The following is a 15,835-nucleotide window of genomic DNA, read 5'->3' as shown; positions in this document are numbered from 1 at the left end:
TGTCTTGAATATTGTCTTGAATTAAAGTTTAACAAAACAATTCACAACCTCACCTCAAGGTCCATTTAGTAGCTTTGTTGTTATGGAGCTTTCAATCAGATAATCTCCATCAGCAGACCTAGATGTTAAAATATAATTATTTTTTTTCTGGGTAATTTAAGGGATAAGGCTGGCAATTTCTTATTGTCAACAAATCTCAAAGCCAAACCAACAATGAACTGATACTACTTAAAAGTGTTGTGTGTGTGTGCGTATCCAAAGCCTGATATATCTTATTCCTCTGTTCCGTACAACTCCGTTGTAATCCAAAAACTATTAAAAACACATCAATGAGCCATGCAGCTGCACTGGCTGACATGTTCTTTCACCCCGAAGATTACGGTCACGTTAGTTTGTTTAGAAACTGCTCCAAAGAGTAATAACAGCGATCACATTTTCAGTCTCAGGAGAGTAGTTCTGTGTAAAGCAGACGCCACTGCGCGTGTGCAGGAATGCTACTCCAGAGCTTTACTATCTTGTGCTCTATCACAACCTCTTGACTTTGTACTATACTGTAAAAGAACTTTTGATTATCCAAAGGGGAAGTGCAGTATCTCAAGTTTATAATTATTATTACGGAGGTTTTTTGGGGGGGTGGTGGGAGTAAAATAAATCAGCCTAAAATAGCACCACATGAAAGTTTTACAATCTTACTGTGTGTTATGCAGTTGACTGGCCAGCCTGAAAACTTCAAACCATTTTTCTCAACTTCACCGTGTCTGTACTTACTGTACGCTCTCTGTCTTTGTAGGACAGTAAATATGATATGATGGGATGTACTTGAAGTTGTCACAGCCATATCAGAGGCACTGTGAGTGTGTTAAAACGGGTTTGTAAGCAAGTGAAGGACGGTGTGTTAAGAGCACTTTGACATTTTTCAGGTGCCTTCTTCAAACCGTGGAGACCACAGCTGTGATGGACCTCATGATCCACAAATTCCTGCAGCCTCTGACACTCACATGCCTTGACTTTATCTGACTGTCCACTGGTGATACTAAACAAACAGCCATATTTTCACGTTGTCATCGTCACACACACACACACACACAAACACACACACACTTACAGCACGTTCCTCAGGCTTCTCCCCAGCTGCCTCCTCATTCAGAGTGTTTTAGCTGCAGGAGGGACTTCAAAAAGAGGCCGGACACAGAGGGGAGCCGTGTGTGTGTGTGTGTGTGTGTGTGTGTGTGTGTGTGTGTGTGTGTGTGTGTGTGTGTGTGTGTGTGTGTGTGTGTGTGTGTGTGTGTGTGTGTGTGTGTGGGTGGATGGGAGGAGTGCATTCCACCCACTTGTCTCACGTACACACACTCTCTCTGTCTCCCTCTTGCAAATTAATTACTTCCAACTGCCCCTGGAGTCTTTGATGCCAAATAAAGCCCCGGGCACTTAGAGAGGCGGTTTATGGAGTTTGTGTTGGTTGTGTGTGTTCATATTACTTAACTGTGATGCAGACAAACAACCTTGTCAATTAGAAATTTGAGTTATCACCATCTCAAAGGTATTTTATCTTTTCCATTATTTATTATAAAGTCAAATTTTACTCATTTGCTTATTATACAGAGTTGGACAATCAAAGGTTGTAGTGAGAAGCTGTAGTGAACACATGGGGCCCCCAGGGTGCGTTCAGCTCTGCTAGACTGCTGCTTTGCTGCAACAGCGCTCCTTGGTGGCTGCAGCAGCAAAGACAAGCGTCTCCTCAAGGCCATAACTGCCTTGGAAAGAGGAGTGAAATTTTTACTTTACTTTTCTTTTTATATGTTGTGTTTTTTGAGAAATATTCTACTGTCATTCTGGATAATCTACAATCAAAATGTCTAAAATTGAGTCATTGCTGAGTAATTTTTTTCCTCCACCACTTACAACGTATGTGCTGGGTGACAAAATCCACAGTCCTGGTTTTGTGTGAAAAGATATTCAAACGTTTATCTGAAACTAATATGAGGCTTAAGCCATCCAACTAAGTCATATCAAGTGGATATCTTCCATGTTACAGCCTTCTTACTATAAAATTCCCATCCTTCCACTGCAGCTCAACAGATAAACACAAAGACTTTGTAAATTATCCGTGTGATTTGACCAACCTTGAGGGCTTAAGCCTCATATTAACGTCAGATAAACTTTTAAATACATTTAAAACACACAAAACGCAGACTGGGCTTTGTCCTCCATCACTTACATTGAAAGTGCATTATGAAGTGATCTTCTAATGGTTAGTATGAACAGGAGGAATGATTACAGCCAGAAAAAACTGTTTCAACGTCCATTTGGGTATCTGACTGTTGTTTTAAGACACACTTGAAAAATTGTGAAGGTATCCTTTAAATTAAGTGTGGCAAAGCTGCGTTTCATGTGTGATTTTGTAGCAGTACCTGTACCATTTGAAGTCAAGTATGTCTATGTGTAGCACAGGGATTGTCATTAAAGGGCTTAAAAAGTGGTCATTCATGAATGGAATATAAAAAGTAATTCATTATCAGTCGTGGGTGTGTGATACAATATTTTAGAGTTTGTGGTCAAATATTGGAAGAATACAGCGCTATACTCTGTCAGGATATTAGATGATGGCAATGTTTTTATTTTTTCTGTCTTTAGCTCTGATGGTGTGTTTACTGTACACGGTTCATTATTGTGTGTTTTAGTCAGAAAGCTTCTGTGAACCATCAGTTGAAGGTAGGCTATGTGTGCATGTTCATGTTAAACTTTCACACCAATATTGAAATTGATAGTTAAAGCATTTATAGACAGTTTGCTGAAAAGCCATTCTCAAATAAAGTCAACCAAATTTAAAGTTGACTTTGGACATTTCAATTTTACCGGCTTTCAGTCCGTACATCCTTCACCAAAATTTTGTCATTCTCTTGTTTCTAAAAGCAACAGTAATGAGTCAGCAAGTCAAATGACCTTTTTTAATTATTTTTTGTTTCATACCAACACTAAGGAACAATTTAGAGCCCATCCTGTAGGGGCTTTGAAGTGCCCACATTAAGGAAGATAACACTCAGCCAGCCCTTAAACCCTCAATGAGGACAAGGAACAACTCCCCAAAAACCTCCATTTGGAGACTAAAAGGAAGAAACCTTGGGAGGGCCTGCTCAAAGACGGGATCCCCCTCCAGGACGATCGGCTGGTGGGTGTTGTGTGTAATGTTCCTGCTGTCTTACTGTCTTGTCCAGAGTAGAAAATGAAGCGATGACATGTGGAGAGGTGTTGGTGCAGAGGGAAAGTAAGATGTTTCAGTGTTGCTGTTATCACCTCGTCGATGTGATGCACTCATGAGGTGTTTGAGAGGGTTTGATGTTGACTGTGACACTCAACACTCACTATCAGTGTCACTCTCACTGTAGTCAACACTGTTGACATCACTGTCTGGAAAGTCACATTTGTAGTTGTTGGAGCTTTCCTCCTCTTCTTCATCCTCCTCTTCTCGGGCAGACAGCGGGTCGTTGATGACATCTTTATCGCGCTCTTCCTGAGCACCAAATTGAGTCTGATTCTGTGCGTCGTTGTTGTAATTGAACACACAGTCACATCTGAGGCATCTGCTGCTGCTCTCTTCATCCTCACTATCCTCCTCTCTGCCTCTCTTCCTGGACCCTCCAGGCAGCGGCTCGTCGATGACATTTTCATCATGAATTTCCTCACCACCATCTTCATCGGGAAGTGGCTCTTCCTGCTCTTCTTCTTCGCCAACATTTTGTCTGGCCTCCATGTCAACCTCCACCTCAGCACCGACCTCAATTTCAGGATCCTGTAAGATGTCCCGGTTGTCATAGTCCTCGTCAGAGTCCTCTGAGGCCTGATTCAGAGCATCAATAACTTCCTGAAGCATAGCGTTACGGTTTTCATCTGTGAGCCGCCCCTGCCAGGTGATACGCAGGATAAACAGTTGACCTCCTTCGGGGTTTAGCTCAAAAAGAGGATCTAACGTGTCACCTTGTCCGTTCATCAAGAAAGTATTTGCGTTCCTAGTCGATGTAGAACTTCTAGTGTTTTATCTGTTTGACTTTGTGTTGAGCTGTGAGTGAAAACCAAAACATTTTACTGACTGTTGATAGCTTTGATCTTGTATGATGTCATCTATGACATACTTTTTATATGATGTCACATCAAGATTAGATGTGGGGACAGTACACACAGCACTCATCAAAATGTCTGTCCACGTTTCTGAAGAGGATAGGGTTTGATAACATTTTATGGAATTCAAATCCAGGATCAAATCCACTTATTAAATCTGAATCCTTTTGAAATCCCTTATTGAATTTTAAATATGCATAACTTTTAATAATGGCACCAGCTCAGTTGTGTGGTCGTTAAAGTGAATTGAAATATATTTAAATTTATAAAGTAAAAAAGGCTGAAATAACCACAACTCAAAGATGTCTAATAACCCTTTGTTGGCAGTCCAAACACATTAAAGCTGCATTTATTGTGTTGGGTGGGGGGACACACACAAGCCTGCATGGAGCATTTCTGGCCACCTGAATAATAGATCATTAGACAGGTTTATGAGCAACATCTTTGTGAGATGCATACACATGCATGAGAGCTTATGAGGAGATCAACATGAGGAATTGTTTTTGTGTCTTTAACTTATGCACAAATTGCATAAGTAATGCACAAAAAATGTTCTCAATATTCCAAGAAGCAAATCTCCCTGTTAGCTCAGAGTACATAATTAGCCATTAGCATCCAGTGACCTGGTCAGAGCCCAGGATTTTAATGGGATGGTGGATGGTTATGCACAGAAACTGCTGTTGGCTTTAAAAAATCACAAACGATCTGCAGAGTCTCTTTTCAGGATGCTTTGCAGCTGACAAATAAAACAAATTGATTAGTGTATTGACAGATTGTAATGATTGATGTGACTTCTGTTTGCCGTCCTAGAAGGTTCATGTCTTGTGGACATGCTTCGTCTCACAGGCAAACAATATACTTAAAAAAAGTATATTATTTACATATTTGGAAATCTACACTGTACATATCATCTGTATTCTGATCAAATAGTGGATTTTATGTTCGTGTAAATAAAAAGAAACAGTCTGAACAGAAAACTCTCTTTCACTGTAAAGGAAAGTATATATTTTAAATATATACTGTACATTTATACAGATATTTTACTCTGGACTGTCAAGTGTTTTTCATTTATAATAATATTAATAAACTTAATGACATATTACATGACTCAAGTAAAGCACATCATGTATAAACAATCTTCATTTTTGGTTCTTCAAGCTGGGAATTTATAATAAATACAATGGCAAAATAAATCCAGACACAACCAGTAATGTTAGAATAGCGTCCTTTTAGTTACCTGCAATATAAATTCTATTTAGGTTCCCATATTGTTGCCCCCTTATTCCCTAACTTCACATTTAGTGAAGTAATTATGCTGTAGCCTATGTTGTGGACTGTAATCTAACTTGACGATATGTTTTTCCAGTGTAATATTAGAGCATACCCACAGCGCGGACTTTCTACTTTCATTACTGTCAATTACCACATCAAATGACTACATGTCACCCTTGCGTTTATGCAGCTGTTCTGTACAATTTTATATTTACCCATGTAAATTGATGTGGAGCAGAGAGACCACAGTCTGTCACACACCTGCAGGTGGAGACAGAGACCTGTGGACAGATATGATAAAACCAATGTGTGGCGGCCTGCCTGCTGCTGGTGATCTTAAGATGAGAGGATAGTTTTGTACACGGACTCAGAATCAACCCTGAACCCTGCAGCTGAAAAATTACTTATGCACATGAAGTGAATGAGGTATAACCCAAAACATGATTTAGGACATGTGATGGTGTGAAAAGGCTGCTCCTCTCCCTTTTCACTAGGTCCTTTTCCCCAATGTTGTCATTGGTTTGTGTGTAAAATCGTCATTATTTTCAATCGAATGTAATTTGTCAGTGAGGTTTTTTTTAAATAATTGAATACATTGGTTGATAAATGTGGTTTATCTTTGTTTGCACATGCTATTTCAGTTGTTCTGCCTGTATTGTTGTGGGTAGATCAGCTGCTCAATCAGGGATAGTGAAAACACATTTGCATCATTAGGTCCTCTAAGCAGTGGGGGATTGGGCATTGTTAGGATGTGGGGAGATGGGTAAAGTTGTTCCATAGTAAATGACAAATGACATTTGGTTGTAGTGGGCACACCTATGACTGTGTTTGTGTGCTTATAATATATTGTGATTGTCAGCAGTAACAAAGAAAACCAGTGTTTATAATTGTGTGGTGTTCTGTATAATTTGAAAGCCTAGTGTTTGTGTAGCTCACCCCCATACTTACCTGAGCAGGTGGTAGGTTCCAGTTAGGTGCGGCTGAGAGAGTAAAATACCATTCAGGTATCAGTAGGGAGGAGATTGGGGGGCAGCTTGCTTTAAGGCTGCAGATTTTATTTGCTTGTTTGCTTTTTTCAGCTTGCCTCTGTTTCATTAATACTTTTTTTACCTTTTTTGCACATACCCTGGCCTGCAGACCTGCTACATCTTCTTTAACATCCCTTTAACACACAGTTTCCAGTGCCAAATAACATCATGTGCCCTTTATATGGGGTGGTGGTGCCAGAGTTGTTTTCCAGGGTTTGTAGGAACCCTTTAATGTAAAGGTGAAATCAGTTATTGTTATATGTTAAAAAAAAATGTTTCAGTGATAGCCTAGAAAAGAAAAATTTAAGTAGTTTGTAGAGTCAAGGATTAACTTTGATGGGGATAATGTTTTGCTTTTGCCATGTGAGGGTTTCATTTGACACAAAATAAAGATACATTTTTCTCTCCATTCTACTACACATTATGTACACTACGTTTTGTTATTATATATATATTTATTTATATTTATATATTTATATTATTATTTCCACAAATATTTATTTTATACTGGCCCTTTATGCAGCCCCTCAGTTCAGCCTCTGTCTCTTAACTCCTGTCTCTTTAAGGCCCCCCTCTCGATGAACCCACTCTGTTCTGATTGGCCAGCTTTCTGGAAGCCTGCCAAGGGGCAGCCATATCAGAGTCATGTTAAGTTACTGCCGATGCAAACCCAACATTTCTTGCTTTACATCTTCATATTAAAGTCGATGTAAAAGAAAATCAGAGATTTCTTTTTAAACACCTTATAAATGTTAGAAAATAATTGCTGAAAACGTGACAGGACTGCGATCTATGTAGTACTGAATTGTGATCATTAGACCATTAAACTTTTTTTCACCATTTTTGTGTTCAGGATTTTTTGGGCAGGCCTGAAATGGTGGCTTCATGACGTAATGGAGTTATACTAGAATGATCCATCCCCTAACACTATATAAGAACTAGAGCACCCTAGCATCAGCTGTGTGCTAGTGGCAGCATGCAATTCTTTCATTTAAAGCTTAGCATTAGCATCCAGGAGGATGTATGCTGCAGTCACAACAGAAGATGTGGGAAGATAGAAAGGTCTAAACTTAACTATGAGATATTCTAGGTTAGCAGAGCAGTGCTTCTCAATAATGGCATTGTCCATGAACCAAACTTTGTAAACATAAATGCACAGTCCCTCATGCCCCTCTAGTCTAACCAGAGTCATTAGCTGTTGTATCCACCCTGAGGATGTAGCTCAATAGCGCTATCGGGGACACTACTCTTAAACCATGTTTCTGTAAAAATCATCACGTTGCAGTCAATAATCCCTTTGTGAGTAGTGATCCACAGTCACAGTTCATCCATTCTGTTCACCAGAGACCATGCATTGGCAACGACAATGCTGGGTAGAGATAGTCGATGAGGAGTTAGCCTTAGCTTAGCCTTTAGCCCTCCTCTCTTCCCCCGTTTGTTTCTCTCCTGGCAGATGAAGCCAGGTTGATAGCCACCGGTGTCATGGTATTAGCTGCTACTAGAGAATGAGGCCATTTTCAGTCAACGGTAGCGCTCAAGAGTTATTTCAAACCCAGCTGAGGCATCTGTTCATGAGTAGAGTTGGTGTTAGGGCTCCAATCCATCCAGAGGATATATCCATGTCCCATGCCTGTGTGGCTGCACATACTGTGCCCAGTCTCACCCTCGCTGCCTCAGGTTGCATTGCGGATGCTACTCTGGTGCTACATAAGCAGAACTGCATGTCATAGAAATAATGTAAAACTAGGGGCACCATCATGAAACCAAAGAATCTAGAATATAAATTTCTCACTTTTGTTGTCTAATTTTTCTCTTAAAAGAGAGGACAAATGATTTAATTTTAGTTAGACTTTAATGTTGTGTTGACAGTTTGATATGAGGCCCCCATGTGGCATTAAAAATCTTTTAATGCAACTCTAAAAAGCCTCCATGAGCTCAGAGGTAAGGATTATTGACTCCTGTGTTGGTCACAGGAATCATTTGAAATGGTATCCTGTTCATTTAGTGTGAGGATATGACATCACTGATACAGATATACTCCAGTAAGAGACACACTGGAACGCCTTAATAAAATTCAGGGAATTTACAATGTAACTTCATTAACACATATTGGTCATGATCTGTACACAACACAGACCGCATGTCATCTCGCCTCATTAGACGGGGTCTGTAATGTGTCTGCATGCCCCAACTCCACGCCCAACCACATGTAAACATCCCCCCAACACTTATCTGGTGATGGCCCAACCCTAAATAACTTCCATTCTGGTCTGACTGACTGGCAGCACCCCCTCCTCATAGTGGACAGAAGGACAGTGAGGAAGGAGAAAGTGTGTGAGGAGGAAGAGTGTGTGACAGAAAGTAAGAAGATGAGGGTTGACATTTGAGGACGGCTGGTGGTGGCTATGAATGTCTACAGCAACAGATACACACCCAACATGTCTGGGTAAGAGATCCAAGAAGATTGGCGAGGAGATTCTGACTTTGGACTGGACCATTGCAGCTGAAGGGTTTGACGGGACCAAATTTTGCTGTGGCTTTGCAGTATTTATTTACTGGAAGACATGGCTCAACTGACAACTTTTTAATAAACATCCTGGACTTTTTGGATCTACAAGTTCTCGTCATAGAGAGAGGAATTTATCAACACATAATGCTACACTTACAGGGATTTCAACCCATCCTTCCTGGTTTGCATGGTGCACAATACTGAGTCTGGATATTTGTGAAATATGAGTCAGTGCGATCTCTCAGCAGAACGGTGAGTGTACGTGCCCGCTCGGTCAGCTTCAGCTCTTATAGAAGATCTCAAAGAGGGATTTACACCTGTGTTTGTGACAAACTTTGTGACTGTGACATACTGTGATTCACCAATAGAGTATCAGAAAGTCCCAACCAAGTCTGTAAACACAGCCGGGGAAGGGGAGGGTGACTCTGCATAACAATGCAACCAAAACACATTCACACAAGGTAAAAATACCACCTTAAAACACCTGAGAATCCGGACATCCTGCCATATGTTCATCAAGGACACTGGAAGTTTCAGCAGTGTTTGAGCAGAAAACCAGAGACATGTGTTTATCCTAAATTAAGATCTTTGAAGGCAGGGGTGCTTTCCAGGACCAAAACAGTGTTGTGATTTCATCTGAAGGGGTGAAAAGCAAAAGTGGAAGTCAAAGATAGAGACACAGACTGAGAGGCAAAGGCTGTGAGAGGCTGCTTCATGAGAGGAGTAATTGATTGCACCATTTCTTTAAATGTATGACACTATTTCATACATCTATACTTTGATTGATATTGTCAAGATACTGGAATTAAAAAGACTGGACTGGAATCTCTGGATGTCACATTTTTCCACAAGAATGCTTCTTAGATTTTGTTTTTGTGGCACTGGCTTGGACTTGAGCTAAAACTTAAAACTTTAGACTTCAGACCTGACCTCCACATCATCTTCGATTGTGCAGCTTCTGGACATTCAAAATCTCTTTGAGGCCCTGAAGACTTTACATCTTATAAATCTTGCTGTGGAATATTTATTTTTTGCCTTCACCTGCTGTACACCTACCCAGTTATGGATTCACATGGTGGTCCGTACCTCAACATGAGGGCACTCTGCTCACCTCTGGGTGCTGCCCGCCTCTGTCAGTTGGCCATGGGCTGTTCTGTGATTGCCATGGTAATCCACAGTGCCGGCTACAGCGGTTCACAGGGTGTGTTTTGTATGGCGGCGTGGTGCTTCTGCTTCGGCATGTCAGTTCTGGTGTTCTTCTTGGATGCCACTCGCCTCTACAGCTGCCTGCCCATATCCTGGGACAACCTCACGGTCACATGTGCGGCCTTCGCAACACTCATGTAAGTCACATATGTAGATAAACCACTGTTTGTTTATATGTTTGCTTTATCAACTTTAGAAGGTGACAACATGGCATTGTTAAAAAATAATACCTTTTGTGGTGTCATAGTACAAGTTCATATGTGTGACAAAATAATCTCAACTCAAGTTCCACTCACTAGCTTTGTCAGAACTTTCAACTGATTTCATGGTCTTCATCAGCGAATAGAACTGAATAAGGTGTCATCATGTGACCAAAGTGAGGACCATTGAGAACATTAGAACAGGTCATATATGGGATAAGTGGATGTAGCCATTGTTGAACCAAGACAGAGGTTACAGTTTCATTCCTGTATACAAGCACCTATTATCTATGTGCTAAATGAAAGGTTGAAAGCTCTGACAAAGCTAGTGAGTGGAACTTGAGTTGAGATTATTTTGTCACACATATGAACTTGTACTATGACACCACAAAAGGTATTTCACTACCCTTATTCGCCCCACTGTGACCTCCAAAGCATTTTTCCCCCTGGTTTAATGACATCATATCTACACTGGTGCTTTTCTGTCTGCAGGTATGTGACGGCCTCCGTGGTCTACCCACTCTTCTTTGTCCGATCTGAGTGCCCCTACGCCGGCTGTGATGTCCGAAACTTCCGCATTGCTGTCACTGTCTGCTCCATCCTGGGTACTCTGGCCTACGGGGCTGAAGTGGCCTTGTGCCGAGCCAGGCCAGGCCAGACTATGGTGGGCTACATGGCCACTGTCTCCGGCCTCCTCAAAGTTGTTCAGGGCTTTGTGGCCTGTATCATCTTTGGAGCTCTGGCCAATAGGAGCGAATATTCACGTTATGGTGCCACAATCTACTGTGTTGTCGTCTATGCTTTCTGCTTTGCTGTGACTACTCTCGTGGTCATAATGACTGTGTGTGGGCGGACCAAGGCCGTACGCTGCATGTCTTTTGATCGTTTCGTGGTGGTGTGCACCCTGCTAGAGGTTCTGCTCTACTTGAGTGCATCAGTGGTGTGGCCCGTGTTCTGCTTTGATACTAAATATGGCTCCCCTGAGCGACCGTCATCATGCCCTCAAGGGAGGTGTCCATGGGACAGCAAAGTCGTGGTGGCCGTGTTCTCCTTCGTCAACTTTGGACTGTATGTGGCGGACCTGGTATACTCCCAGAGGATACGATTTGTCTCCTCACATGGGCCCACTAACTCACGGGTGTAGCACTGTATGGAAGCTTATTTGGCATCGCTGACTTAACAGGCTATTCATCTCCTTCATTGTTTATGATTGTGTTCATCCACTTATTTGATATTTAAAGACACTGAAAAGATTGAGGGGGAAACATGGGTATGTGTCATAGATCCCAGACTCAGACCATCACTTTTACTGCACATGGTTTGTTGCTGAGGCACCCAGACACCCCAAATTCAATCAGAAGGACTGTGGAATGTGAACCAGGAATTTTCCCACTGCATACCCTCTGCCACACCCCACTAAGGTGACACCCCATCCCTTAAACTGACCCCTTCTGCCCTGTGAGAGATTTAGGGAGCCAGCCTCACCCAAGCAGGCAAGGCTCACTGGTATGTCCTGCCAAATCCTCATAAAACAAGACACTCCCACTATTCATGACCTGTGACCTGGTGACCTAGCACACACATTTACTTGTTACTTGTATTTCTGTTCAAATAAAGCATACAAGATTTGAATATAAATAGTAAATCTGGCATTGGCATCTGTGGCATTCCTGTCATCCGCAAACCCCACCAACGATTTACGGACATTACCCAGGCTGCCAAAAATAAACAGGAGCTGTCTGCATTCATACTGAAGCAGTGAGACAGCATTTATAAGAGGTTGCTGTCTTTAAAACCTCTCTATCAAATGCTTACCTCAGTGTAGGATAAAAAATAATACTGCCCATTTAAAAAAACAGATGTCTCTCTACTTTGTCTTGTCCAACTGTACTGATAAGATGACCTGTAGTTTGAGCTGAAAACACACAATATTCACAATTGCACAATTTGAACATGGTCAGTGTGACCCAGGAATGTTTGCACATTGTCACAGAAGATAGTACATATGACCTAATATGTCCTTAAACACTAGGTCAAATGTCAAAAAACGATTTGCTTTCATTTACACTGGCTGTGATTTTACATTTAAATCAATTTACTTGGAAACTATTTCAGTCTCCAAATCCATATACCGATACATTATTAGTTAGTTCATTTTCTGATATAAAGCTGCTATAATCAATATTTTTATATTCACAATGGATCAAATGACTATATTTATGTGAAAGGTGTTTCATAGTGAACTGACCCACAGAGAATCATCAGCAGACTCTGCAGTTCCTCTCAGCTCTATGGAGAATGTCAGCACCTGTAAGCTCATTGGTTTTGTTCTCTGGACCCACAACTTCACTGTTTTGGTTCATTCTCACCAATCTCATCAGCATCATTTCAAGAGATGCTCACAGAAAAAGCTCTGATAAATAGAGACTAGGTGTTGCGTAGTTGAGTAAATAGCTGCTAAAGCAAAATATTTTTCAGAGCTCATCACTTCCAACCAGCACAAGTCTAGTTTCTTATTTAAGACCATTGATCGATCAGTCAACCCTGGTTCTCCTGGTGTCCCTATTACTTCTAATGTAAACTGTGAAAGGTTTTTAATGTTTTTCATAGACAAGATTGAGGGCATTCAATTGAAGATCATAGCATTATTATTGAAAGGTTGAGAACATAGGTTGGTATCTCCGGGACTGCCATCCAGTGGTTCTCCTCATACTTTTCTAACAGAAAATCCATTGTGTCTGTTGATGGCTTTACCTCCTCTCAAGCACTGTCTATGTATGGGGTGCCGCAGGGCTCCAGTCAAGGTCCAATTTTGTTTTCTCTTTATTTACTCCCTTTGGGCCACTTTATCAAACAGCATGATATTTCATTTCATCGCTATGCAGATGATACTCAGCTGTACTTGTCCTGCAAACCATCTAAATCAGCTAAGTTATCTTCCCTGCATAACTGCCCAGCTGCGGTTAAGGACTGGACGGGGGTAAATTTTCTTCAGCTTAACTCCTCCAAAACGGAAATCCTTATTATAGGCCCTGAGCACACTCATGGCCAAGTTCTGCCTGCTCTTGGCTCTCTACTTCAGCATGTGGTACCCACTGCTAAGAATCTTGGAGTTATTTTAGATCAGCTCATTCTTGAGCCCCATGTTAAAAGACTAGCTTAGTCGTGCTTTTTCCACTTGAGAAATAGCTCTAGAATTACATCTTTCACTTTTTTTTTAATGATCTTCAAAGAGTGGTTCATGCTTTTATCACTTCTCATCTGGATTATTGTAATGCTGTGTTTACATGCCTTGGCCAAATGATTACACAGCTTCAAGGTGTCCAAAATGCAGCCGCCAGACTTTTAACCAATTCACGGAAGCATGATCATATCTCCCCTATTTTATTTTCCCTTCACTGGCTGCCTGTCAATTTCAGAATTGATTTAAAATTTTTACTCTTGACTTTTAAGGACCTGCATGGTATGGCTGAGTTTCTAAATCATTACTCACCAGACCGTGGCTTGAGATCCACTGATAAGACCCTGTCAGCTATTCTCCAGTCAGGGCTGAAGACCAGGGGTGGCAGGGCTTTTGGGCTCCAACCCTTTGGAACAGCATACATCTCCCAAAACTTACATATGGCTTTTGATTAATTATTTTACCTGTTACTTATTTTATCTGTTAATTTTATGTGTTACTTTTATCTATTATTTTATCATTACTTTTAACTGTTTTATGTGTTATTTTATTTGTTGACTGTGATTTTGTAGGTGATTGTTTATCAACTTTCTTTTGTTTGTCCTTGTTTGTGAAGCAATTTGTAATGGTTGTTTTGAAAAGTGCTATATCAATAAAGTTATTATCATAATTATTATTATTGTTGTTGTTGTTGTTGTTGTTATAATAATAAAGAGTCAGTTATTTCCCTCAGGAGTTGGTGGAGACCAAAACAGAACTAAAAGGAGAATGAATATTGGACTTACATCAGGTGTCTTAGATGTAAGTTGGTGTTCCTAGATGTGTCAAAAGGCAACTGCCATTGCCATATCAACTCAAGAGGTGATTGTATGCCTATGTTGTGTTTACAGCATGTGTGGCCAAAAAATAAATCAATACAGCCATAAACATAACAATACAAACATTTTTAACATGATAAAATAAAAAAAGTCCAAATTTATTCAATATAATATAAAATTCTATAAACACATTTTTGTGAGCACACAATTACTGAACAACATGGTCATGTTTCAACATTTCCTGGTAAGTATGCAACATAACCAAGACTTCCTTGTCCTTGACTAAGTTCATAACATTGTACAGTAACACTGAGTTACGTTCAAATTTTACATGGATAACTTGAGTTTGCAGACATAAAAGCACATTTTATTCATTCTGTATGGCAGTGCCACACCAGCATAAGTGTTGTCCAGGTGAATGGAAGTTTGTAAATGTAATTTTTAACTTATCTTCGATACAGGATCTGCTGTTTGCATACAGTAAATGGACAATTTATTCAAGGTTTGATTCATGTTTGGTTCCTGTATGCTTCTCTGCTTTACTCATTCTCTTATCATCTCTTCTCAGTCAGCACTGACATTATCTGTCACCTCCATCACTTGAAGCAGGTGTAAATTCAGGACATGATTCTTATATCTAGTCAATCTGAGTGAATAAACCAGCAGATCATCAGCACCTTTGTGCTGAAGGAGAAGAGATGGAGGCCTTTCTGTCCTCCGCCTTCTGTCGGCACTTTTATGTATTTGTTTCCCTGGAATAAAACAGAAGAAAAGATCCAACTACCATAGTTTAGTCTTGCAGTCTCTTCTTCTTCTTCTCCTTTTCTCTCGATTAAGATTTCTGTCAACCCTCTTCTTCTAATTCTTTCTCACACACCATACCAGTCACCTCCTCCTCCTCTCCATCCTTCACTCCTCTCCGCTTTGGTCACCTCAGTGAATCTCATCTCTCTAATCCAGGATCGATGTATTCCCCTGTCACATCTGTGAGTGCTATAGATGTATTATATTAAGTCCTCGGGAAGCCACTGTGCTACAGCATACGTCTACCAAAACTGTCTCGGGGCTCAGCAGCAAATCCAACACCAGTTGGCTGCTCTTGTATCCAAATCTGTCTAAGACCACAGAAACGTCATTGTCTGTCTTAGAGATTTGCAGTTTTAAACATTGGGCCTTTTTTTTTTTGTAAATTAGTGGGTAAACACAAATGAATAACGTGTACATAGAGAAAGAGCAGAAGAGCAGGGGATTTGAGGGGGATTTATGTAAACTGGTGATGTTTGCAACAATAAATACATTTTTGTTGTTGAATAAATGTTTTAATGTTGAAAGTGTGTTGTGAGCGAGTGAGATGTAACATCAGTGGAATATGACAGAGCTCAGAGAAAGCCTCCACTGAAACTGACAGACAGTGTTGCCACAGAACAATCTGTACCTCCATTAAGGCCTGTGTACTCCCTGCTCCTCTGCGGATCCCCATTTAGCAGCTGTTCCATGTTTGGCAC

The 15,835-nt window shown here is 40.7% G+C and overlaps 1 protein-coding gene across 1 annotated transcript; it reads left to right on the top strand.

Moving 5' to 3' along the window:
* Positions 1-8,598: 8,598 nt before the first annotated feature.
* Positions 8,599-14,122, top strand: LOC122977474 (myeloid-associated differentiation marker-like protein 2). The gene is made up of 2 exons (XM_044345538.1): positions 8,599-10,268; positions 10,824-14,122. Exons 1-2 carry the CDS (start codon positions 9,988-9,990, stop codon positions 11,473-11,475), a joined length of 933 nt encoding a protein of 310 aa, XP_044201473.1. The 5' UTR covers positions 8,599-9,987; the 3' UTR covers positions 11,476-14,122.
* The last annotated feature ends 1,713 nt before the right edge of the window (positions 14,123-15,835 follow it).

The sequence above is a fragment of the Thunnus albacares genome, chromosome 3 (genome assembly GCF_914725855.1).
Source record: "Thunnus albacares chromosome 3, fThuAlb1.1, whole genome shotgun sequence".
NCBI classification, from domain to species: Eukaryota; Metazoa; Chordata; class Actinopteri; order Scombriformes; family Scombridae; genus Thunnus; species Thunnus albacares.
Note: the sequence above shows the minus strand (reverse complement) of the source record. Positions and strands in the feature narration are given on the sequence as shown.